Consider the following 25622-nt stretch of genomic DNA (forward strand, 5'->3'; position numbering starts at 1 on the left):
AAGTGACAAACAAAAAAAAAGAAAGATCCAAACTGAAGCATTAGAGGCTGAAAATGTCCAAATATTTAGTCTCTGGGTCCAGCTTCAAAAACCCTGAATCCTACATGTCCCATAATGCTTTGTTTACGCACATCTCAACAAAATATATAACATAGGTCTCGTCATTTTTAGACATTTTAATGCATATTTTTGATTCATTAATGAGCTTTAGAGGTGCTGGTACGGTGGATTTTGTTTCCTTTGAACAGAGCGAGGCTAGCTGTTTCCCTTACTTTCCAGTCTTTGTGCTAAGCTAAGCTAACTGGCTGCTGGCTATAGCTTCATGTTGATTGTGCAGATATGACAGTGGTCTCATCTAGCTCTCTGTAAAACCTGCTTTTAAAGGGTGATTGTAACACTGTTTTGGTCTAGATCAAATATCACCCTGATGAAGGCAAGGTAGGGGAAACACTTACAGAATAAAGCTAAATATACTGGAGAGAAGACGTGCAATGTGTTTAATTTTGATTAACTTGTACCCGAGCTTACGATGTAACACATTATAATGAGGAGTCACACTGGGGCTCCCACTGTTTTCTTTCCTTTGATGACATACAAAGAAAACACTCACAACATTCAGTGCTTTTTACAGTAATCAGACTTCAAACACATTTTTTTGGTATCACCACCAGCACCAGCAAAGCAAATGGGTTCCACAAATTAGCCAGATGTCCTTGGAATCCCACAGGGGATATCAGAGTCCCTAACACAGATCAGAGCACTGTATACAGAGGCACTTATAAAGGCATCGACAAGTGTGGCAGCAGAAAGGCATCTGCTTCTCATGCTGCCTGAGGAGGGGGTTGGCTGGGAATGACTAGGAAGGGCAGAAGTCTGCCATCTTCTATAATGGAGATAATTTCCTCTCTCCACCACTAAAACGCATGCTGATGAGCCGTAGCAGCTGTGGGAACATCCTCAGATCGCTCTTTTGACTTTTCAGGCAAGACATCTCGTGTCCACACTCTGTACAGCTGCAGTCTCAGCTATTTAACAGTCACTTTGGCTACTCCAAAAATGACACAGAGAGAAATGAGTGCAGATGAAAAGCTTGTATGGAGATGCCGCTGCACGCTTTTGGGTACACAGAGTGCCAAAACATGAGCCGCCAAATAATTTATTATGGGTTCTGAAAACTGGAAATACCTTTTGAATGGAGGAGGGAAAAGAGCTTTATCATGTGTCTTGCTAACAGCTCCACTACCTTGGTCTGTTTGTAAAGGTTGGATCAGTGCGCACACACTCTGCTGTTAAGGCGGCACGGTGCTGAACTTGGCCATGTTTGGGATTTCTCACCACAGGAAGTGTTGATCACATCTCGCAGCTCGGCGTACTTCCACTTGCTGAGGTCATACTTTTTCACACCAGCGGCAGCTTTGGTTGCCAGCACCTGAGGACCTCTGTAGTGTGGAACAGATGAACGTGGGCGAAAGAAAAAGAAGGTGAGTGTGCAGACAGGTGAGAGTGTGACACGGTGGGACTCACAAAGATTAAGGGGCTCGAGCTTTCGTGTCTCTCAACACTGAATATGAATCCACAATCACGGAGGTGTCTGTTTCTAAAAGACTAGCAGCTCCTCATAGCACCAAATCCAGACTTTACACAGTAAATATGTGACAGTAAAGCAACATTTGATGTGTAATTATACTGGATCTAATCATTTTCAAGCATAACATGAAGCAGAATTTCAACGGCAGACAAAATGCATGAATATTAAAAGGAAAACAGGATTTATTAAGTATAGCGCCCTCAGTGAGAAATGAAAACAGATGCCTCACTTCTTTCAAGCCCTCCTCATTGTCTCAGCTGATTAAATTCACATTAGATGCCGGTCAGCAGGGGAGCTGAAGAGCAGAGTTGGTCCACATCCTTGCATCCTGCTGTTTCAACTCCACTTAAAATGATGCAAAGCTCCTCTAATGTTACAACTTGCCAAATGCCAGCTTACATCTGCTGGCCTTTTCAGTGTTTTATCATTCCAGGCTGATTATTTTAACAGCAATGAGAGATGAGACAAGGTGAAATGATGCGGCGCTTTAATATATGACTCAAATCGACGGCGCAGAGTTTCAGCTACTTAAATGACTGCTGCAGGAAGTCTGAGCTCCTGTCAGCCGTGTCTCCAGCTCCCCTGCTGAGTTGAGGCTGCTAATTCAATAATACGAAGGATTTAACTCCTCTATTTACAGTCGGCATAGCTGCTAATGTCTCAGAGCAGAGGATTACTGATCTACGAATCATTAGCCAGATTACCATTACCATTTATAATTCATACTGACTGGAAAGACGAAACTGATTCGGGATCATCGTCCTTCTGGCTCAGACGTGTGCCAGTGTGTGATGGTGATGAATCAGGGCAAGTGGAAATGAGGCAATGGCCCGGGCTTTGCTGAACAGGAAATGGATGCTTGTAGAAAGAGGGAGGTGGTCCTCTCGCTACTACGCCAGAAATGCGAGCCAGTGTGTATACTTCTCCTGCTCGCGTGCTTTCATGTGCTTAAGCTCTGTGGTGTGCACATGTAACACACGTGGCCTTTCTTGGCTACAGATCTGCTATTGGTTTCCAGGGGCCAGCTGACTCACAGGCATGGTAGGAGACATGCCACGTGGCCCCGGGATGCCCGAGCCAACGCAGACAAGATTACAGGCCGTGGGATCAAATGTAATTTTGTGCACGCTGGACCTGCAGATAAGGCCCATGCAGGCTTTGAGAGAACTTCTCCCGGCTTTTACCACAGAGTGGGGTCACTGAAATTCAGTCCCATTCACACAGAGAGGTTCAAAGTAGGACAAAGGTTTGGAGTGTGATTCAGGTGGTACTGTGTTTGGGTTAGAATATGGCAGATCCAGTCAACAGTTTACACTGTGTTCAAAATCACTCCCTATTCAGTGCATAGTGGGTCTCCATTTACAGCTCACTATAGAGTACACTAAGAACTGTCTATTATACAGGGAGCAGTGAATGGGTGATTTTGAACACTAGTGTGCAAGATACATGGGGACAGTAGTCTCCATTGTGTTCATGTGTGTACCCTGTTCAAAGTCCTTGGTGATACTGTAATAATGTAAAATACCTTCAGCTCTTCAGGGCTCTACAACCCCGACTCCCAAAATGTTGTGTAAAACAGAATGTGATCATTTAAAGTAACATCCTTCATACAATCATGTGTTCACAAAGTGTTGAACCTCCCTCCATCCTCGCTTGTGAACGACTGAGCCTTTCCAGGATGCTCCTTTCATACCCAATCATGATACTATCACCTGTTACCAATCAACCTGTTTACCTGTGGAATGATCCAAACAGGTGTTTTTGGTGCATTCCACAACTTTCCCAGTCTTTGGTTGCTCCTGTCCCAACTTGTTTGAAACATGTTGTTGCATCAGATTCAGAATAAGCAGATATTTACAAAATTCAATGAAGCTGATGAGGTCAAACATTAAATGTGTTGTCTTTGTACTGTTTGCAATTGAGTTGATGTCAAACAGGATTAGCAAATGATCACATTCAGTTTTATTTCTGTTTTACAGCGTCCCAACTTATTTGGAATTCAGGTGTAAAAGTCCTTTAAATAAAACGCTTTGGCTGAACTGCTCACAGCTCATTTCCACACTGAGCCTGTGACCTCTGACGAGGGGTCATCTTAAGCCAAAATGATTGGGAGCCACTGAGTTAAACTAAATACAAATAAAAAAACAAAACAAAGCACAGCTCTTCTCTTCCCTGTGCTAAGTGCTCATACTATGAATTGATAATACACTCTGAGGTGTCCTGATACCTGCCCCCAGCTATTTCTGACTCCATCAGGACACCTTGTCTTCTATTTTGGACCATTATAAATATTTTGTCACAGCGGTAAGAACATTTGTCAGGGAATAAATATATAGCTAACAGCTATGTTCATTAATAGCAAAGACTCTAAACAGCTGCTCATTAAAAGCCACTGATATTATTAAGGAGCTTTTAGCTACATGTACTGTGGAGTGAGTGAGTAAAGGCCTTAAACAACATTTCTTATGTAATTATCAGACAAGTATAAAGCAGTTCTTAACTACTCATGTATCCAGAGGAACATGACATTCATAACAACTGTGTATGTATGAGCCAGGGGAAGCACACAGATAATCAAGCTCATGAGTTCGTGCTGTGCACCAGCACTGCAAAGGATACAGACAAGCTTTAACAGACACATGCAGAGCCAATTAAGAGACATAAAGATCACATGCTGCACATTCTGATCCATCTCTCACTTGTGATTCGGTGTGCCAGCTTCATTTCGGAGTAACCACACATAATTATCCTCTGAATGGCTTATCTCGTGATTCATGCCACAGAAAATACTGCATACATCTAAATTTGACTGGTGCTTTGATTTATGTTGGCTTTGCATTGCTGGTATGATCCTGCATCTATCTGAAGGAGTTGAGACATTTAGGACTACAACAGAGATTCAGACAGACAGCGAGGGAGTGAGTGAGTGATTATTGCTGGTGTTAGGTACACGTGGACACGGGCGGTAACAGAAACCTGTGCTGATATCTTACATGGCACTGGCTGAGGATGAGGAGAGAGGAAGATCTGAAAACGAGTCACCACTGGGAGAAAACACAGCGACAGGAAAAATGCAGTTACACACGCATGCCGAGGTCAAAATGACATTCTGTGAACCTGGAGGTTGTATCTCACACTGCTCGTTCATTGTGCACTGCAGCATATATGAAAGGTGTGCACTGTGTTCACATATACGCTACCTGCGCAGGCCTGCATCCATCTGCCCCTCCTCGGTGATGAGCTCTGCCTCACTCTGTGCGATCCTCATGGCTAACTCCCTGTCCCTTCTCTCCTGCTCCAGCATGGTGCTGCGCTGGACCTGCTCCTCACGCTCCAGAGCCAGCTGAATCTCCAACTCCGCCTGGAGACACACACACACACACAACATCTCCGCTTTTAATGTGACTTTAGAAAATCTACATAAATTAGATCCTGTCTACACACTAATGCCGCCCTGTGTGCCAGATCCTTCACAACAATTAGAGCTCTGCTGCGTGTCCAAGCCTAGATTAGACCTATTTATCCAGGTTGTAGGGCTGCTAACGAAGCATTACTGGTCATCTGTCTAGACACAACAGGGCATACAGCAGAAAAACATTCCACAACAATCCGTAGGAGCATTTTTTTGAGTTTGACCCAGATTCAAACTCCAGCTTTTTTATTTTGCACTTCATAGTACAGAGATTTTTGGTAATAGTGCAAACTTCAGTATAACTAGCCAACAGACACTGTACGTGCAGACATGCATATAAACTAAATATACGTTATGTCTGTACGGATTCATCTCCCATCTTCTTATAGAAAGCAACTAATGAAGTCCACAATGGATACTTTTCTCTGAGGAGCTTTAAATATGAATGCCTCTCCAGTTCAGGATATATTATTCATACTGTAGGATCGTCCAATCAGCAGCTGTGATATGTGGCCAGGGTGAAGCGTGAGAGCCGAAACTCAAAATTGTGATGGTTTCAGTGTAAATGTTGAGCTGCTTTGTATCTAGTACAGACACAAATGTATTATGCGCAAAATAGCTCAACAACACAGATTTACTGGAGGCATTTCATGTTAAACCGAACGCCTCCCTTGGCACTTTCCCAGTGAATCTCATCATCTTTTCTAAAAAGTCAAATCAAATCGATTTACTACTTGCAGGATAAGGTTGAGGATGAGACGCACTCATATTTCACAAGAGGATCCTGGAAAAAAGTAATGAAAACAGCTCCATAAATTGTTTTTGTCCACAGGATATTCATAACACTACCGTGAATGACAAGTGGAAGTCTTCACTAGAGGGGGGCGGGGGGGTTCCCTTTAAGGACATAAACACTGCAGAGTTGAAGCCTGGGTGGTGTGCAGTAAATAAGATTAGGCTGAAAGACCATGATACGTAGTCTGAAAGGAGGAAGATACAGTGCTATACTAACCTTTGACACAGCAGAAAATAGCAAAGAACACAGTAGATGGACGTCACAGCAGACACCCTTAGAAAGTTTACTGCTGCAGCTTTCAGCTTTAGAGCTGCAGATAAACAAACTTTGCACAGAGTCTCCTGAGACATGTGGCTGACGACAGCCTGGTGTCAACTGTCTCGCTACTAGAAAGAAAAAAAAATGACAGCATGCAAATGTCCAACTGGCCTTGGGTGAATAAAAAAGGGCTTTAGATGTGCAGGAGGTGGGATGCTCCTGTAACAGATGGATGAATGGATGGTTAGGAAGGGGTGGATGGCAGGTGGGTGTCGTGATAAGGCCGGAGGAGAAACATTGAGGAAAAGAAACCGCAGTGAAACAAAAAAGGCGTCAAATTAGAAGTGAGTGAGTGAAACAGGCAGAGATGGATACAGGTGACAAAGTGTGGATGATGATCAAAGACAGCAGAGCTAGATAGAGTAGTTCAGTTAGGAGAAACTCAGCAGCAAGTGGGAATCATCAATCAAGAGCCTGTGGGCAACCCTCTGGGAATGTGACCAATGTCATGACCCAGAGGCCAAAGAGCTAAAGAATGCTTCACTCAGAGGAGGGGGCAGGCGGGGTCTGCCACTTAGACGACACATGAGAAACATGTTGGTGGTTTTCTATCATTGCTTTTCCTGGCCAATAAACTCAAAACACACTTCATACAACATCAGTGGAAGCCACTGGATGCATTTGTATGGTCATTATGGTCTTGTAAATCAACCTCTAGAGACATGAAATGTGCTTTAAGTTAAGTTATTGGTATGCTGCTGCAAGCAGGGACTGTTTTAAACATGTTGTGTTCACATGCTGATGGAAAGCTTACAGTTCATGTTTGCTCATTGTTTGACCCTAAATGCATTGTTTTTCAAAAAATGATGCTGAAGTTTCAGACATTGGAACTGACTTCAATGGCTCACTCCAAATACTCTGATTATCAATTAAATATCAATAAATATGCAAAATCCTTCACTTAATCAATTAATCTTGTGATGTATAAAAGTTCAGTAGGCAGTGAAATAGCACATAAAATGTTTGATGATTACACAGTGACTTGGACGTGCAGCACTGTCCAAAAACTAAAGATTCAGAGAAAATGTTCCAGAATTTGGAACCAGTGAATTTTTAGCATTTTTGCTTGAAACATCATGCAAATATTGGATTTCAGGATTTGATGGTATTTTGCTTATGCAATGGTACTCCTTATGCAATACCTGTGTGGTGCAATATGTGTATTAGTTGATTATAATGCTGATGCACAGCTCGATCGTGTAACCCACTGCATGTTGAAGTACAGTATTTAGCTGTCTCTGTATTAGTGTGTGTGTGCGAGGGTGCTTGGAAATGCTCCCTCTGTGCGAGTGTGGGACTGCACATTGTATACTTGTATCTAGATTTGTTTTATTACTGCTTTGTGTACTTTTGCACCTTGACTTTCCCTATCTGAGATAATAAAGTTTATCTTGACTTTGATTAATTTTTGATCTGGAAACAGGGGGAGAGAACAAATGCAGGTCCGACTCAGTTTAGGATGAGGATAAAGTCGGAAACCATCTTGCTTAAATATGATTAATAACAGCAGAGTATGAGCACTTAGGCTCTGGAGTCAGTTAAACATAAAGCTTAGAAGAGTCTGCATGGAGCCATGCCACACTAAAAAGAAGTTACACACTAAACACAATGTGATATTCAAACTAACGTGGTACTGACATGGATTTCATCTTCTTAAATCTCACAACTTTTTAGCAGGATAGTTGAACAATAGATGGAAAAATATGACTTGAGGGTCCGAACCTGTATCACTTTCTCTTCCTCCTCCCTCTTTTTTCTATCCTCCTCCTCCTGCTTCCTCTTCAGCTCCATCTCTGCTTTCCTAAAATGTTTGGAGAATGGAAATATTTACTTAGACCAACCTCTCACAATGACTTCACAATCATTTTTCCTGATCATCCGTCACTTACAGTCGTCTGTCCTCTTCCTCCTGTTTGCGTCGTTGCTCTTCCTTCTCCCTCCTCTTCTTCTCTTTCTCCATCTCCTCCTTAATGTGTTTCAGCCTTTCACTCTCTTCCTCCTCCTGCTTCTTCTTTTGCATGGAGGAGAGCAGCTGCTCTGAGCGTTTCACCAGCCCCTGGTACTCCGTGTCGATCGCTTTCCAGCTCATCACTGTGGCCTGGGGAGAGAGTGAATGAGAGAGGCACATCATTGTCACAAAATGAAGGAATACTTATATTTCTTTATTAAACTGTTCAATCAATTCTCAGCCGTAAGACTCAGCTGAGTTCAAAGCCATGTGTCGCTTTGAACACCATTAACACAAGATGTTTATTAATAACTAGAATTACCACCACCCAGTTAGGCTGCCATTCACATCCATGTCTGTCCAGACTCACATAATACATGTAGCGAAGACTTTGAAGGAATATAATAAAACATATTAAGTGTACTTTTTGGTGAATGGGAATTATCACTATACTGACTGAACAACTTCAACATGCTGTCTTCACTTAGAGACTATTTAAGGGGGAGCACAGAGGACAGATACAGAGCTTGATCACATGGTGCAACGACAATCACCTGAAGCTCAACATCAGCAGAACCAATGAGCTTGTGGTGAACTACAATGCTTCAAATGTGGATGTTGCTGCAAAGAAGCTACGAATTGTAAAACCTGGACGCTTCTGTGGAAGTAAAAGATATCATTTTACTTAGTTTTATATATATTCTCTATTTTCTGCGTGACAGCGACCTGTAAAAGAGCCTCCCACTGAGTGAGGCCAGATGAAGAACAGATGTTCTGTGAAGGATAAACACAGAATGGGGGGCCGATATGTCCTGAGGTTGTATGTTAGTGTGTTAAGGAACATGAGACATGACTTTTCCTGACTTCAGTTTTTGCTACGGGACGCCTCCTTATTGTAGCTACAATAATAAGAATGAGCTGTCAGTGTGTTTGTGCATTATTCGATTAGTTTTTGAGTGACACACGCATCTTCAACGTGGCAGCACAGAAGATCTAGTCACCACAGTTTCAAGGTGGACGACGAATTCAGTATCTGACCAAATATGGTCACATCCTGTGAGAAATGTGAAAAATAGCCATCGTGATGTCACAGTGAAGTTGACCTTTGACCTTTTGGATATTAAAATGTCCTCACGTTATCATTTTATCCTACGAGACATTTGTGTTTAATTTGTCATAATTTGCGCATGAATTTTTGACTTATGTCCAAAAATGTGTGCGGCCACAGTGACCTTTGACCACCAAAATCTAATCAGGTCATCTCTGAGTGCAAGTGGATGTTTGTGCAAGATTAACAAACTTCCTGAAGGCGTTCCTGAGATATCACATTGACATCAAAGGGAGGGACGTGTGTACAACCTAAAAACATAATGCCTCCCGCCAGGGCTGTCGCCAATGTGGCGGCGTAATAAAAACTGATGTGGTTCCTTCAAGATGAACATTTTAATTAAATTTTGCCCTTTACCAACTTTCTATCAGGTGAGAGAGTATTTTAGAGTGACACTGAGTGCACTTACACCATGACTCTGCACTGTTACGATGGCACAACCTTCCCATGTGGCAGCAGGGGAAGACTGACGCTGCCACAATGCTCAATTCCCCAATATACTTGTCAGACAATCAGCGGGAGGAGAAGAGGTCAGCATATTGTGAAGACTCATTAGAGGGAGTCTCTAACGGTGACACACGGAGGGAAGATGACAAGGTCTTGTCCCCGACGTATAGACGTCTGAATGACAGCCATTGGCATCTCATGCATTATTCACTCAGAGATGCCACGCCAGGAGCAATTTCTAAGCACTCAGCACGCCACGAGTGTTGACACTGGGGCTGCTAATAGGCTAAAAGAGGAATGCGGGGGAGGCGGAGAGGCTGATTGGGGTAGTGGGGAGACAAAGGGCCAGGAGTCACAGGTGCTTCAATGTCAATCCAGATACCTCCAGGAAGCTATGAGCACTCGAATCCTACCTGCGCTTTGCATACAGGCAATGAGTACAATATTTCCAGAAAATTAACACAACTGGGGACTTCAGTGTCTGCATGCGGATGTGTTTGTGATGATTTGCCGTCCCTACAGGGTCAAATAAGACGGGAGCTTATTGCGCAGGGAGAGCTGGGATTTCTCTAACTAAGTTTGATAATTTAGCAAAACAGCCTCACTAAATTCTATTATTGGAGAGGAGAGGATTTCCTTTTTACGTAGCTCTTCTTTCTATCCTGAGGAGATTGAAAATATTGATTCTGAGAGAGGGGGTGAGAAACGGCACAGAAAGTTCAGCAAAGGGCAAAGTGAACAACGGGAGACTGGTTCTGCCGGGAAGCTACAGGTGTGAGTGTAGAGAGCCAAATACTGTAAATCTGAAGCAGTCATGCTTGAAGCTGTGAGCCCTGATCTACTCAGGATGAACACATTTAAGAAGAACAGCCAAATATTCCTATTGCCAACTCTGTATCATGCTCAAAGCAGCTGAAAACTGTCCCACGAGCATCTTACCAGAGCAGTAATCTCTGGGTAATATGGAAGAGTTGAAGTCTGTCAGGCCTGCTCACAGACCGACAGATGACTCACCTTTATCTTTGCTAATAGAGCGTCGATGGAGGTGGCCAGCTCCTGAACCTGTTTGGCCATTTCCTGCTTGCCTTCCTTCAGCCCGCTCACCACCTTATTGAACCGCTCTATGTGTTTCTTCAGGTTTCGGACCTTCACTATAGCATCAATGCTATGAGAGAAGTGAAAAATACAAACATAGACATCAACATCATAAACAATAGAGCATATGTGGTGCAGCCGAGGCAGTAGTTTAAGACAGAATTATATAAAAGTAAAATTCTTTAAATTCTAATCCTGCGTCCTTGTGTTAATTATTCCGTTATTTCTTATATTATACACCCAATTTACTGTTTGCCCTGGTCAAAATCTCTCTCTCTTCTCTTCCTGTGAGACGTTTTTGAGAACTTATCCTGAACTCAGGGGCATTAACATGAGTAATTATCTTCAGTCGAGGCAATAAATGCTTGTTTTTTGTCTGAAAAAAATTCGCCCTTAATTATTTGAATGAGAAATCATAACTTCTGACTTAAGATTTTATTACTGGTTCTGAGTAAATTAATGCAATAAACCAGAATTTCTGCAATAATATATGCAGAAATATATAATAATATATAATTCTGCAAGAATTTCTGCAATAATAAAGTATAAAACTGCTTTGTTGAAATCAGATTTTCTTTTTTAGAGTTGATGCTTTGGAGAGCTGAGTTTTGGCAGTATGTGATTTGGGACGACACACTAACCCCGCCCATCGTATAAAATCACACTTTGACAGTTAGCTTGTGGGTCAGTAGCTAGCAGAGGAACATCATTGTGTTTGGATCTCACTTTGTTGTTTATATTTCCAAGAGAGTGTGGCTGTGTTGTAATTTATTAGTGTTTCCCTCATCCTCCACCTCCTGACGATAATGTAGTTGAGGGAGGTGTGGGTGGAGGCCAACAGGCCTTTCCAGCTCTGTATCACTCTGTACTCACCCTGCCCACTATTGAGTGAATCCCTGGTACCATATTCTGCATTACACTGGTGTTTCTCTGGGATGTTAAAAAAAGCTTTGGCCTTGAATTTCATTTTGACACTTCAGATACCTTTTTCGGAAAAAAGACCAATGCATATGCTGTGTGTATGCTGGTATGAAACATTTCCTCGTGCATCCACACACATACTGTCACCCAAAATCTGATTCTGAAAAACCCTCTGAAAACCCATCATCTGGATGGCTGCTCTCGCCAGAGCCATTTTTCCAAATGCAACCCAATACAGCAGGACATGTGGTATTTCCCAGAGCAGTACAGTGAGACATCATGTCTCCACAGATGACTTTCCAGATTGGTCTGAACTCCTAAATGTACAATTTGAGAAAGCCATCAAAACCAACCAAGTGTGAATCATTTTAAATAAAAAGCACACAGTGCAGTGAAAGAAGAAAAAAACAAGAGAGCAAAGGGCTCAGACAGACAGGAAGATGGTCAAAATTATGCATGTGTTTGTGTGTGTGTGTGTGTGTGTTAGTTCAGAGAACCAGGACACTCACCGTGGCTTATGCTTCCTCTTACACAACCACATGCGCACAGTCTTCTGAATCGTAATGCAGGCCGAGGCTCTGTAACGCATCTTGTTACGAACTGTTGAAAGATGGTGAGAAGGGGATTCAAACTAAGACGTGTAATAATAAAAACACCTCCGGTGGTCGAGGGGTTACAGTGCTGACCACTGTCATTCCCCATCTCCCTCTACTCTCATTTCCTGCTGTCTCTCTACTATGTCTCTGAAAAAATACTTAAAACAGACACACATATGCAACTGCACACAGAGAAAAAAGTAGTGCAGAATATCATGCATCCACTAACATGCTCTCACGCTCCCACACACATACATGAAACTGCAATAACAAGGTGACATGTTGAAGGAAACAAATGACCTGCAGCGGAGACATTAATTTCCTCAGGTCATTTATGCAGGAGCTGTGTGGTCAAGCAGAGGCAGCGCTCTGTTATGACTCTAATGTAATTTCATTTGACGCTGTTGCACAAATAAGCAGAAGCCAGCCTACACTTTGTTATATGGTGGAAATCAATAACTTAGCACAGAGTGTAATGGTTCGAGGAACTGCTCTCAGAGCACTATTCCATACTGCCAGAGGCGGCTGCTTCCAATATTCAGAATGAATGAAAACATGTGAAATATGATTTAGTGCAGCTATCAGGGCTGTTTAATAAACTGTGAGGGAATGACAAAGTATCGTACAGTGAAAAGCTTAACTAACTAAAATAAGTTGTGCTACTGGCCATTCTGCTATTGCTCATTTTTTGATTCATTTCCAGTTTTCCTGAAGGAATCTCATGTGATGTGGCATATCTTACAATATGGCGTCATATTGGAGACTCCGGTATCGTGACTCTATTAGAAAAGTGAGACTCAGGCCAAGTGGCATACGGCACCATGATGACACACATACAAATAGTGCATTGGGCTGTATATTGTACAGGTCTAAAAATGGAAGCTTAATCACGATCTTCTGGTAAATGATCTCAATAATAATAAGAATTCCAACTAAATCATTGCTAATCCACAGTACAGATACTCCAGGCTGCTTCAGTTACACATCACAGCTTCTGCTGTTCAGTGGAGTCAACCTACGTTTGATGACAGACAGGCTGCACCACTGGACCTTCTTCCAGCGGCTGCACACCAACCACGCGTTGACTTTCTGCAGCAGCTCTGCGAGGTGGTCTGGATCGGACTTCATGATCTGGTCGAACTCAGCAAACTGATGCACGCACATAGACACAAAAATGCAAATCAAGCTATGATCTTTGTAGTTTTTCTACAGTTCTGCATCATGACCTGCAACATTAACGGGCAATCTGCTGACTTCTCTGTACCTTTCCCGGGCGGAAGAACACTCTGGTCAGTCCAAACTTGAAGTCATTGTCATTTAGTCCCAGAGCTTTGAACAAAGCCTGCAGAGGATCAAACTCACATTCAGTGACACAGCAACACTATAAGTGGTAAGAATGTAGGGCACTTAACTGCTTATCATTTCCCAAATGGATCAGTGTGGCTATAGGCTTGTTACACAAGTAATTAGGCTTTATTTTAAACAGATTAGCTAATTATTTAAACCCAACAGGACGCTTTGTATTTCTCCAGCGAACGAGAAAACTGTTCAGTTTATGTAACCCCCACCTTGCAGAAGAGTCGTGGATTCAGGCGGGTGAGCTTGTCCGGCATATACTGTTTATACATGTTGTAGAGCTCATGGAAGGGGGCTCTGGAGGGGAAACCTCCCTGCATCAGGTCCAACACAGACACCATACCTAATCAAGAACAACACACAAAGAGCAAAATTATTAAAGAGAAACAGGATTGCATGAGGAATTTAATTTGCATTTTTTCAAAGGTTATGAGCTTTAATGCAAGCAAGCTGAAATCTGTCGTCATACACAGTTCTTTTTCATTTATGGGAACAATGTTACTTTGATCAATCACCAAGGCAGCTGCAGGATCACACTGACTCCTGCATCAATGAGCAGTATGAACTGATTTCAAAGTACATCATTTAGCACCATTTTATGTCTTTTTAAGCAACATCAAGCAAATGACAGAGTTTCCCTTCCATCGTAGTCAATTCCCCGAGTGCAGGTGCAACATGTACGAAAACATCAAAAGGAATTAACAAGAAAACTGTCTAAACAATAATGACAGTGCCAGACAGGACAAACTGCACTGAAATATAGTGTAATAAATAAAGTCAAATGCCTTCAAATATAATTTAACCTCTGTGAGAAGCAGTGGAAGGAAATATCAACGTATCCTGCATGCTTTAAACGCTTGACTTTCATAAAAACACACCAAATTCTATTACATAAATAATATACTTTCTTGGGTACATCATATAAAAATATATCTTAAGATGCTCCAGTATTCTTGTCCATCTCCTGTATTTAATAACAGCAGAGCTACACTGGGTGAAGGTATCCTGAGTGTATTAACTCATCCTAAATATTAGAAATCCTGAATATAAAAACTGAAAAATACTATCATACATATCGTGCATGTTGTTTTTGTTCGTACCCGAGCACTGCAGCTGTGACAGAATCAGAGCTCCTTCAAACTGGTGGCTGACCATCCTCAGGTTGGGTTTTACACAGCGGATGAAACTTGAGCCCTGCGCAGACAAAGATTAATCAGGAAAAACCGACCTCTCTAGGCACAATGCTTCAGTCTGTGCCTGTCATCTTTATAACTGCCATCTGAATAACTGCATGGAAAAGCAGTGCTGCGATAACTGAACACATTCCAGTACATACGGTATATTGTAAAAGGTGATTTATTTCATATCGATTCTGAACAGGAAAGCAACAAAAGTCGAGCGGAAAATAGATGACGAAACTGTCATATAACTGACTGAATTACTCACAGTACTGCGGAGCTTTTCCAGGAGCAGGTTCAGCTGGGTCTATGTGTGCAAGGAGAAAAAAGAAAACGTTTGATGATTTGTGTTTGCTGTTTGTGATGAAGGTAGCCCTGACAGACATGAGGCACTAGTGGCACACATCCTCATCACAGGTAAAGGGAAGGGAATGACCCGAGCTAACAGTCAAGCAAGGACAAAAGGTGGGGTAAAGGTATTTGTACAGCACCTGAGACATAAAAGGCATAAAAGACGTCTGACATGGGCCTATAGCTGCTCATTAGTCTTCATGAGTCTATATTTTCTTTATTTAAGAGTGGTTGAGTAACTGAAGTTTTCAGGGGTCTGTCAGAAATAGCCTGAGAAAAGAGAAGTGTTGACTCTCTGCAGATCTGATGCCATGTAATTTGCAGTTGGAATATTAAGGCAGCGGGACGAGGATTTCAAATGCTGCGGAATATCCTCCTAGGCTATATGATTGACAGGATTAAATGTGTTATACTCATTGAACTAGTTTTAAGTGGATGCAAAGACAATACAGACGCTACAACCTGATATGAAGGAACTCACAGCCCATCTAATTTTCTGAATTTCGTTGATGAAGAATGAGGGAAATTCACTACATGACTTAGTGGATGAAAGTTGAGGGCTACTGACACAGAAGGGTTTGTGAGCCTGTCCGCAGTATCAAATAAGACACATGCACTAGCTTTGCCTTGGAGGGGGCAACAGCATCAATAACATTTGTAATTTTGGAACTGAAATTATCTACGAGCAGGGGGCAGATGTGGGAGAGGAGGCCTGAATGAATAATTCATTGATGTTTTCAGTGGTATACTGTTTTGTGATGAACTCTGATTGAACATTTGTGTGCGGTGCAATGGTCATGTCAAAGAAAAGACAGGGATGGTCAGAGAGAGCACCGCAGTAACTTCGCGTTAAAGTAAAAACTGTACTTGGATTTTTTGGATCTTCTGGTTCGCTCAACACAACTTTAGGAGAAAGATTCAGTGTTTCAATCGTTCTTTCTCTTGTTTTCATTTCCACTCCCCCTGTTTTCTAACTCCTCTGAATTACACCTCAAGCTGACTTTGTTCAGCTTTATCCACCAAGGAAGGGTTTCTCAGAGGAAAGAGGTGGAGGAGACTGGAGGGAATCTAAGAGAGGGAAACCCTGAATAAGGAGGAGAAAGAGGGATGGGAAGACGAGTGAAAAGGTGAAAAGTTACAGAAGAGATCTAGAAGCTAAAAACATAATGGAGCACGGCTAACTATTCTATTTTAAATTGGTAAACAGCACATTTAATTATCAACATACTTAACATTAGAATCTATAATAACATGGTCTTGTAGCATCTATGTTAGCATGAAAAAATATGATTTTATTTCCTTTTTATTATTTGTGCTGGTGAAGTTAAAAAGTACTGTCCCTAACAAAAAATGAGGAATTTTCATTCAGTTGTATTTATGTTCAGAGGCTTCTACTAAAAAATGACAAACGTTAACAGCAGCTCTGACCTTGAACTTGTTGCCGACGCTGATGAAGCCCAGTTTGCCTGCCTTCTGTTTGGAGTCCTTGGTGGTGTTTGAGTTCTCAAACAGCTCGCGAACAAATTTGTCTTTCGATTCACACACTAAGCTCTCCAAAGACATGTGGAGGGCATCATTATTCTTCTCCACAAAGCGAGTCTGTGGACACACACACATACACGCAAGTGCATTAATTCATGTAGCGGCAGACGTTATACAGATGTACAAAATGCAAAAAAACAAACAAACAAACGAACAATCCCTGCAGCCACACACATCACCGAAGCAACCGGAGTGTAAGTGATGTACCGTGACATTCACACCGGGGGAACAAATACGTCACAGCTGGAATGATTAGTAAATTAATCGATTGGCTTATCAATAGGATACAATTTTGACAATGGACTAATCATTCAAGATGTTCTTCTTTTCTTTCAGTTCACCAACAATGAAAATAATCATTAGCTATAAAATGTGTTTAACATGTGATTTGCTCCACTTAGGTAGCTTTAAATGCTAATAACTTCACTGTCTTATATAACAGAGGACACATTATAAATAAAATGTGTGGTGAAAAATGTTCTAATACTGGCCCAGCACCAGCAGCCCCACATAATAAGATCCATGTCAAGAATTACAGTTTCATAGCAGACTGCTCCAGCAAAGTGCCTGATGATAAAGCCCTCGTCATCCCGCAGATTCCTGTGAATGGTCAACTTCGACTTCCTGGGAACCTAAGAGAGAGAGGAAAAAAAAGCAAATTAAATTTAAAGACGGCACTAAAACACATACATATTGACTATCCATCACCATCTCCACAGGAGAGTCACGTTATGCACACCACTACTGCATGGGGAGCGCTGGTTTGGAGATCAGTGAAGTGCAGTGAAATCATGCAAATAAGTCAGAAATCATGGAATAACTGTAGGTGCATTTTCACAAACCAGGGTAATTTGGATTTATTCAACATGGGCACTTGCATGGGCATATGAGGAAATAATCCCTGCACATAATCAATCAAAGATCTGTTTTTTTAAATGCCACATTCATCTTATCTGGCTCAAGTATTACAGAGGACCCCAAAAGTCCATTACCCGCATTATTCTTCAGGATATAGAATAAAGTGTAGCATTTTAAGCCTCATTAGCTTCCTCAGTGAATAATAGATTATCCTTAAAGTGTGAAAACTGTATAGCAGAAATGTTCACAGCACATTCAAGCACTTTAGATTAAGATTAATGTCCTTCAGCCTATTAAAAAATATAGACTAGTCTTTACTTGAGTAATAACTCTCCCTGCAATAGAGCGTGGCTGCAGCCAGCCACCTCTAATCTTAAACTTGAATTGGTGTCAAGGCTACAGCTCTAAAAGGATTTCATGCTTGTAAAGATACAGGCAGAGTGACGAACAATAGCGACAATGACAAGGGACAGAGGGAGGGACCGGGACTGTGCGTCATTCACAAAACTGCTGTTCCAAACAGGCAGAGTAAAGACGATCACAATGACAAAACCAGCGTGCAGATACATCACAAAAGAACTTACACAAAGAGAGAGAATAATAGCAGAATACTGGAGGGAAAGCCAAGGCAGAAGGAGAGAGAGAGAGAGTAACAAGCAGAGTGAAAGAGGAGCACAGCTAAAGAGGTCTGACCGTCAGCCTGAAGTGGTCTTTATGCTTGCTGTGAACAGCCAGTGTAAAGTGCTGGTCGCTGGGCTGAGGAAGACGGTTCTCTTCATCCAAAATGTCCAGGACTCCCACCAGCTTTGCTTCCACTAAGTCTGCAAACAACGATTACAAGTGTATCAGCAACAATATGTACAATGTACAGTGAAGCACCAGTAAGAAAAGCAACATCCTAATGCCTCAGAGGCCACGTGTTAGTTGACAAAACCTGAAATATTTCTCAGATCCAAACTGCAAGTTTCATCAAATGCTTACCCGCACATTCAGGGGCAACAACTAAACCTGAATGCCAAATAGGTATTTAGGAGAAGTGATGTGGGAATCCTAGTGGCCATTATGATGCAGAAGTTATAAAATCACTAACCGTTCAGCTTCTGAATTTTACATTTATTGGGAAATTTCCACTGTTTACCATTTCTGGATGTGAATATTCAAAGCACAAAACGTGTTCATCAGGATGCTCATTTAGCCATATATCTGAATTATTCATACGCCATGCTGTGTTCAGAATATAATCTAATAGCCAAGGACCTCAGAAAAAAAAAACATTTGCATGAACAAGCACCTGTGCATAAATCCTGGAGATTGATGAGTGAATTAATGGCCGACCCAAACAGTCATTTGCAAGTCATAAATGTTATTCACGGCTGTCAGTTAACCTCGCACCTGAATAAGCCTTTGAAATACAAATCAAACTGCTTCACCTTGATACACTGACTACTTCATCCCATTAATTCGACGATTCGTTCGAGGACAGATACAACAAAAACAAGGGGGTATTATTTCTCTGGCTTCTCAGTGCACCAAAGGAGGGCATAAAACCCACAAATACTCATTACGCTTGCTCCCGTCAGACACATGGATACGCCAGATTCTTGGATAATGAGAAGTCGGTATTTTTGTCCCCCTGACAGGTGTATTTTTGCTGCTCTGACGTGCAGCCCAGAGCACAAGGAGGGAACGGACCGAGTGAATGCCATGTGGGTAAGCTGATGTTACACTTGAACCAACCTCAGTACATTTGCGGTGTGCGGGTCGAACAGACAGCCACATCTCTGTCAGTCATTTTATGGTTTGCAGCACAAGCCCTCAAAGGCAACACTTCAGCTTAATGATGTCCCTGAGTGTCACTCGATGGTCCTGTTTTCACTTCTGACGATCACCGAGGTACAGATGCATGTAGATATCAATACACATACTCCCACACACGTATACCTTTGATTCCTGGCATTGAAACGAGCTAAAGTTGGATATCTTATCTTCAGAAAGAGATCTGATTAAAGTCCTGCATCATGTTTTTATACTTTTACAACCCCAATCACAAAAACGTGGGGATGCTGTGTAAAACAGCGTCCTCATGCTCATCCTTTTTGACATATACTCAATTGAAAACAGTACAAAGACGATAGGTTAAATTTTTTACCAGATTTTTGTAAATATGAGCTTATGAATTTAATGCAGCAACACGTTTTAAACAAGTTGGGACAGGAGCAACCAAAGACTGGGAAAGTTGTGTAACGCTCCAAAAACACCTGTTTGGATCATTCCACAGGTAAACAGGTTGATTGGTAACAGGTGATAGTATCATGATTGGGTATAAAAGGAGCATCCTGGAAAGGCTCAGTCGTTCACAAGCGAGGATGGAGCGAGGTTCACCACTTTGTGAACACATGACGATATGAAGGCTGTTACTACATGGGCTCGGGTGCACTTAGTAAAACTGTTTGCAAGTGATTTGCATTCTGTTTTTATTATTATTATTTATGTCCCAACATGCAATGCTAAGACAGTTTTTTGTTTTCAACAGCGACATTTTGCAGGGCAATGCTGAAGGAGGAGGCGGAGGTTGTGAAACTTTAAAACACTGCAGAGTTAGAAGATAAACAGTGTATAGGAGGGAAGCTACACAAAGACACTTACCTATACAGTCCTGGTTGTCAACATAATGCACCTCATTCACTCCCAGCCCTTCCTTTTGGTACAGCTCTTGCTCCTGCACAGACATGGCCAAACATCAAAAATCAAGGCTCAAGTAGCATTCTGAAAATGTCTTGATATAAAAGTAGTTGACATATTTCTGTGAGGCTTCTTCCACGTCAAAAAACAAACAAGCAAACACAAAAAACATCAACACACAATTCAGATAATGAGAAAGAGGCCTAAACCAGAAATGTGGCCCCTTAACTGGAGACCTTGGAAGAGAATAACGTTAAGAGATCACAGGAGAGACACAAGCCTCATCATGTCCCTTGAGAAATTATCATTCTAATGAGAGCGTGCGGGAGAGATGGGGGAAAAATATAACTGAGAAAAACAGAGGAGAAGGACTGAGGAGCTTAATGTGCCCATCACTTCCTCCTGGCTGGTGAAAGAGTCAGTGAGTTTGGCCTGTGAGTGGCATGACACGGCAGGTCTCCCAGGATAAAGACGTAAAACCACACCAGATCACCTTAATCCGTCCGCCGCTCACCCACCTCTTTCAGAATCCGCTCGTTGAAGAACTGCTGCAGCTTCTCATTGCAGTAGTTGATGCAGAACTGCTCAAAGCTGTTATGTTCAAAATACTCTGAGAGGAGGAAAAAAACAGGAGAAGCAAAAGAAAAACAAAACAAAACAAAACATGTATTTCAATTAATTTTCCGAAATGAAAATTTCTGCAAAGCCTGGGTTAATTATGGCAGTCAAGGGAAATTAATTCTCAAGCATGAGCCCTGGTAATGAAGTGTGTGTATGCATCGGGGTCCTTATATTAAGAAACAAGCTGCACAGACAAGTATCTCTTTAGGAGACTGTATTCTAAACAAACTGATGAAGAAAACTTGCACAGTTTAACAACAGAAATCAATCTGGGAAGTTGCAGTAACTCATACTTTCAGTTTGTCCCTTATGCTACGAGCGATGCTGCGCAAAAACCTCCACGCTGTACTAAGTTTGCCTGAAACTTGCACATTTTATTGAACACTATCTGCATTTCATTACCAAAGCCAGCGATGTCCAACACCCCGATGAAGTTGGAGGAAGTCTCGAAGGGGAAACACTGGTTTACTCGTTTGACCACGTGATCGAAGAGGCGGCTGTACACCGCCTTGGCCAGGGCATCGCGGGCATTGTTTGCTTGTTCCACCTTTAGAGGTACCCTGGAGGGAGACACAAAGTGGGGCAATGAGAGACAGTCCGAAACTAGGACATGCTAGTCTCTTATTAAACCTCTCTTTTTTTATTTTTTTTTCCAATCAACCCAATTTTCATCTGGCAGCAAAAGTTTAGCTGTGTCGATGTGACTTTTTGCCGCATAGTGCCGTTCCCCTCCTGATCCCTCCAGTCAAGCTCTACGATTGTTTTAAAATTAGGGAATCCCAGCCAAAGGTAGGACGAGGTATTAAAACCAAAATATGAACCTTGAACTCTAGAGGACTCCCTAATGGCGATTTAACACTACTTATTTTTAAATTATTTAGAGGGGTTGGCTGTATGGACAAAGTGCAGCTCCACAGTGACCCAGAGTTCAGCTCAGGCGTCCCAGCTGGGAGGAAAGTGAATTCAAAATTAACAGGTCTGTCTTTTGCTATGATAGATACCCACTTTTTTCATTTGATATTCCATCTGCCAAGTCTGCATTGGAAAAAAGAAAAGCCCTCATCCATTTCAAACAGGAAAAGTCCACCTATGCTGAGGCTAAGGTAGCTTATTCAGCCAGAGCACAGCAGTAAGTCTTAGGAACACATGGGATTCTTACAATTCATCTCAGTGACAGGCATTTTCATCCATTGCAATGTTTCATATGCACACTAGTTAGAGACTCAGTCATCCCCGATACCATCACATCCACCACCCCCTCTGTAACCCTCAACCTCCCAGGGGTAGGCTGGATCTGTCTGGGGCTTAATGACAAAGCCAGGCCCCCTTCGCTCCACCTGCTCCCCAGACACCGAGCCTTTACTGTACTGCAGCCATGCCCGCCTGCCTCTTCAGATACAGGCTGCATTATTTATGTGGAGAAAACACTTCCAGGCCAGGCCAGCATCTGGCCTTCCTGAAATATTAATCTATCAAACCTGGCCCCATCACTCAAACACCACATCGCCAGCACACAGGAGCAGTGTCAATACTGCACCACATGGAATCATGTAAGAAATAGGGTTTTCCTAAGGAAAATAACCCCCAAACCCCTCGACATTTGTGCTACTGTGCCCCCTTTTTACTGGAGTTTGGTATTCGTGATTTAGCAGTGGTGTTTGAGACAAAGTCACAGAGCACTTGCCTGTAAGGAAAAATAAGATATACATCATCTGCTCTTTATAAAAGAACTATAAAATAAAAGGCTTCATTCAGTGTCAGGATTTAATCGCATCATGTTGCACAATAAAGACATCTTAATACTTTGCAGAGTAGTACAGATAAGTACAGCAACAACTGCCACTGCCACTGTGTCAATTAAATTCTAGTTGCTTAATCTCTGTCAAGGATTATTAGCTATTTTCAGACCAATCACGAACTCCCTGCCTTCACTCACAGAGTTCAGTTGTCATTAAACAATGACTTCTAAAGGTACTAAGAGGATATTTTTTTCTCAACAAAACAATTTCAAAAGAAGCTGCAAAGAGTGACAGATCAAAGCTGAGTGCTGTTGTTCTTACTTAATAACTGTTCCTTTGGCGCCCCCTGCTGTAGTGAGCATGACCCTGGTTGTGAGGCTGACACGCAAATCATCCTTGTCCAGACCCAGCAGATTAGCGCAGTACTCCAGAGACTGGCCTGACTGATTCTTCAGGACACAACCACCTGAAAGAGACACACAAGCCTTAAAAACAAAAATCCTCTGACAAGGCATGCACAACAGCAACAAAGGAGTCAGAAAATACAGAGAAGAGACATCACAATAAGATGACCCAGTCAAAGTGATCATGAAGTCCTAAATCTTTGTAATTACAGCATTTCTCTTACCTGAGGAGCTCCCGGTTTCTTCAAAGTCAATGTTGCCCAGATGCAGGACACCAGCGACCACCCTGAACAGGTCCAGCTTCTCAGTGTCGTCCAGACCGATCCTCTTCATAGCCACACACATCCTGTTGAAGTCACCCTGGTCGTCAAGAAGGGGGTCCTTCAGAGCACCGACCTTTAGATGCTGCAATACACACGAGTGAGTCAGAAAGAGTCGAGCTCACCATAGAAACAGACAATGTGTGAGAATTCAATTCAAATCATGATTTACTCAAACAGGAAGCGATCCACGACCAGGAATCTGTGTTCTATATTTTATCAATTTCATTATATTGTCCTTGAATATTGAGTAAATCTGATTCTAAATTGAACTGGATGAGACCCGAGAGCCCACACTTAACTCAAAAAGCCACATGTTTACTGTAACATGGGCTTTGTACTTTTAACAAACCAAAGTATTTTACATTAACGTGTTAAAAGAGCCTCCACTAACAGCACACAGCAAACACACCATCCTATGAACTAAGGCTCTGCTACTGTAGCCTTGTCTCCAAATGTCTTGACAAGAACTGTAGTTATACAGTTCGAGAAAAAACAAAACCAGTGTAACCTCTGTCAATATCTCTGGGATGATGAAAGCAGGAAAAACAAACATGCAGAGTGAAATGTGACTGCAACAAGCAAGCAAGATTCATTAGGAGTCAAGATCATAGATTAATCATACAGTGATAATTAAAGAGGGCTGCACAATTAATAAACGTATACATCTGAATGTACTCTAAGTGCCCATTGCATCTTTTTATTTTCAGTGAGCCTTCAGAATAAAATACCAGACTTCAACAAATACAGATTGTAAACTACGAAAAATATACAATAATTGTGCAGCCCTGCATTGTGTGAAAAAGCTGAATAAGCAAACACCCTTTGTGTGTTTCTATCCAAGCAACACCCAGCCCCAACCAAACCCGGCAGACACATGCAGAGGAAGAGGAAGCATGCACTCTTATTTCCTGTTTGCACTACAAACAGCAGCATGTAAATCCTGAGCGTCTCAGTGTTTACTTTAGGATAAAGAGCAGGGAGCACAAAGCCCTGATGAGGAAGAAAAAGATCACCTGATTGTCCTATATAATGCAGACACGTGGAAGGACAGACAGATGTACAATGACTGAATTAGCAACATATTAATAACACACAGTGTACTTACAACCACACAGCTTACAGTGCTTCCATCATTAAGTTACTGATTTTGTCAGCACACAGTGAGCACGTTATTTCAAAAGGAAAATACAAGCTACATGTTGTTCTGAAAGACACAGAGCAGTTAAAACACTTGACTGATGGGTGACAATGAAACCAACGCACTGCTAATGTAACTCCAGCTGCTTTTGAACTTCTAGAGAGAAAAAAAATCAATATGATTTGATCAGTATGATTACAATATTTCAGTGCAAAAGCACAAGAAAGAGTGAATTACATCTAAAAATCAAAGGACAGAGGTCACAATTCACCTCTATGATAAAAAAAAGTTTCAATCATTACCCTTCTCTTAACAAACTAGGCTAAATAAATCCATTATGATCTAAATCCATTATGAGAACTAAAAGCAGCTCCTGTGTTTGCCACTATCTCACCTGTTATTACTGAAACTTTGATTAGCATAAAAGATGTTCTCTATCTTAGAAAACAAGAAGTGGAATGAACATGTATAATTAGTCCCTGAGAGAGCAACATGTCACACTTACACTTCTAATTGTTTCATGATATTAATTACACGTCTCCTGCAGGCTTTGCAGCACAATTCAACAAGGCACTGGTTCATTTTCATGTCATACTTAATGTAATACACAGACCTGAACTAATTTCTTAGCATGAAATATTGTTATTGACCAGTTATCACTTCACATTTGTAGCTGATTTCCTTGAACGTGGCCTGGGATTTGCTTTCAGTCCAGTGCTAAGTAATCATTGCTGGCAAAATAATAATACACATCTACGTCAATGATTTACTGCACAAAAAAAGTGTTGCACTGTGTTGCATTCTTTGCCTTTGTTGCCATACAGCAGGCATATGTTGGGCAGGTGTCAAAAACAATCATGCATTAGCGTGATTGAGCCAGAAGAGAGTGTGACATTACCTCAGGGCTCTTGCGGTTCTGCATGATTTGTTTGTCAGAGTCCTTACTGGCAAAGTATCTGGTGCATCCTCTGTTCAGGTACTGCAAGGGAGAAAAATCAGCTTAAAAACAGCTAAACATAATTAGTACTTTGATAAATTCAATTCCGACACAGTAGAAATATATTTGACTCGTGGTGGCAGACATACTGGGGATATTTGTATTGATTTTCATCATCTAAAAGATTTACTTTGCTCTCTTCCAATATTGCTCCACAGCTGACTAGTGGAGAATTGCATGAAGTAATTGCCTCTGTTGATGTGG

The 25622-nt window shown here is 41.8% G+C and overlaps 1 protein-coding gene across 1 annotated transcript in view; it reads right to left on the reverse strand.

Moving 5' to 3' along the window:
• Positions 1-25622, reverse strand: part of myo6b (myosin VIb) — a 38864-nt gene that overhangs the window by 3952 nt on the left and 9290 nt on the right. Inside the window, exons 10-30 of the mRNA XM_041953397.1 lie at positions 25320-25400; positions 23185-23365; positions 22878-23022; positions 21220-21377; positions 20715-20806; positions 20161-20233; positions 18208-18335; positions 17193-17288; positions 16543-16713; positions 15032-15070; positions 14686-14779; positions 13798-13928; positions 13494-13571; positions 13249-13378; positions 12143-12233; positions 10632-10782; positions 8004-8212; positions 7837-7915; positions 4789-4949; positions 4582-4632; positions 1336-1439 (exon numbers count right to left, since the gene is read on the reverse strand). Of these exons, the coding sequence (XP_041809331.1) occupies positions 1336-1439; positions 4582-4632; positions 4789-4949; positions 7837-7915; positions 8004-8212; positions 10632-10782; positions 12143-12233; positions 13249-13378; positions 13494-13571; positions 13798-13928; positions 14686-14779; positions 15032-15070; positions 16543-16713; positions 17193-17288; positions 18208-18335; positions 20161-20233; positions 20715-20806; positions 21220-21377; positions 22878-23022; positions 23185-23365; positions 25320-25400 (2443 nt within the window). The remainder of the gene's footprint in view (positions 1-1335; positions 1440-4581; positions 4633-4788; positions 4950-7836; positions 7916-8003; positions 8213-10631; positions 10783-12142; positions 12234-13248; positions 13379-13493; positions 13572-13797; positions 13929-14685; positions 14780-15031; positions 15071-16542; positions 16714-17192; positions 17289-18207; positions 18336-20160; positions 20234-20714; positions 20807-21219; positions 21378-22877; positions 23023-23184; positions 23366-25319; positions 25401-25622) is intronic.

This window comes from Chelmon rostratus, chromosome 15 (genome assembly GCF_017976325.1).
Source record: "Chelmon rostratus isolate fCheRos1 chromosome 15, fCheRos1.pri, whole genome shotgun sequence".
Lineage (NCBI taxonomy): Eukaryota > Metazoa > Chordata > Actinopteri > Chaetodontiformes > Chaetodontidae > Chelmon > Chelmon rostratus.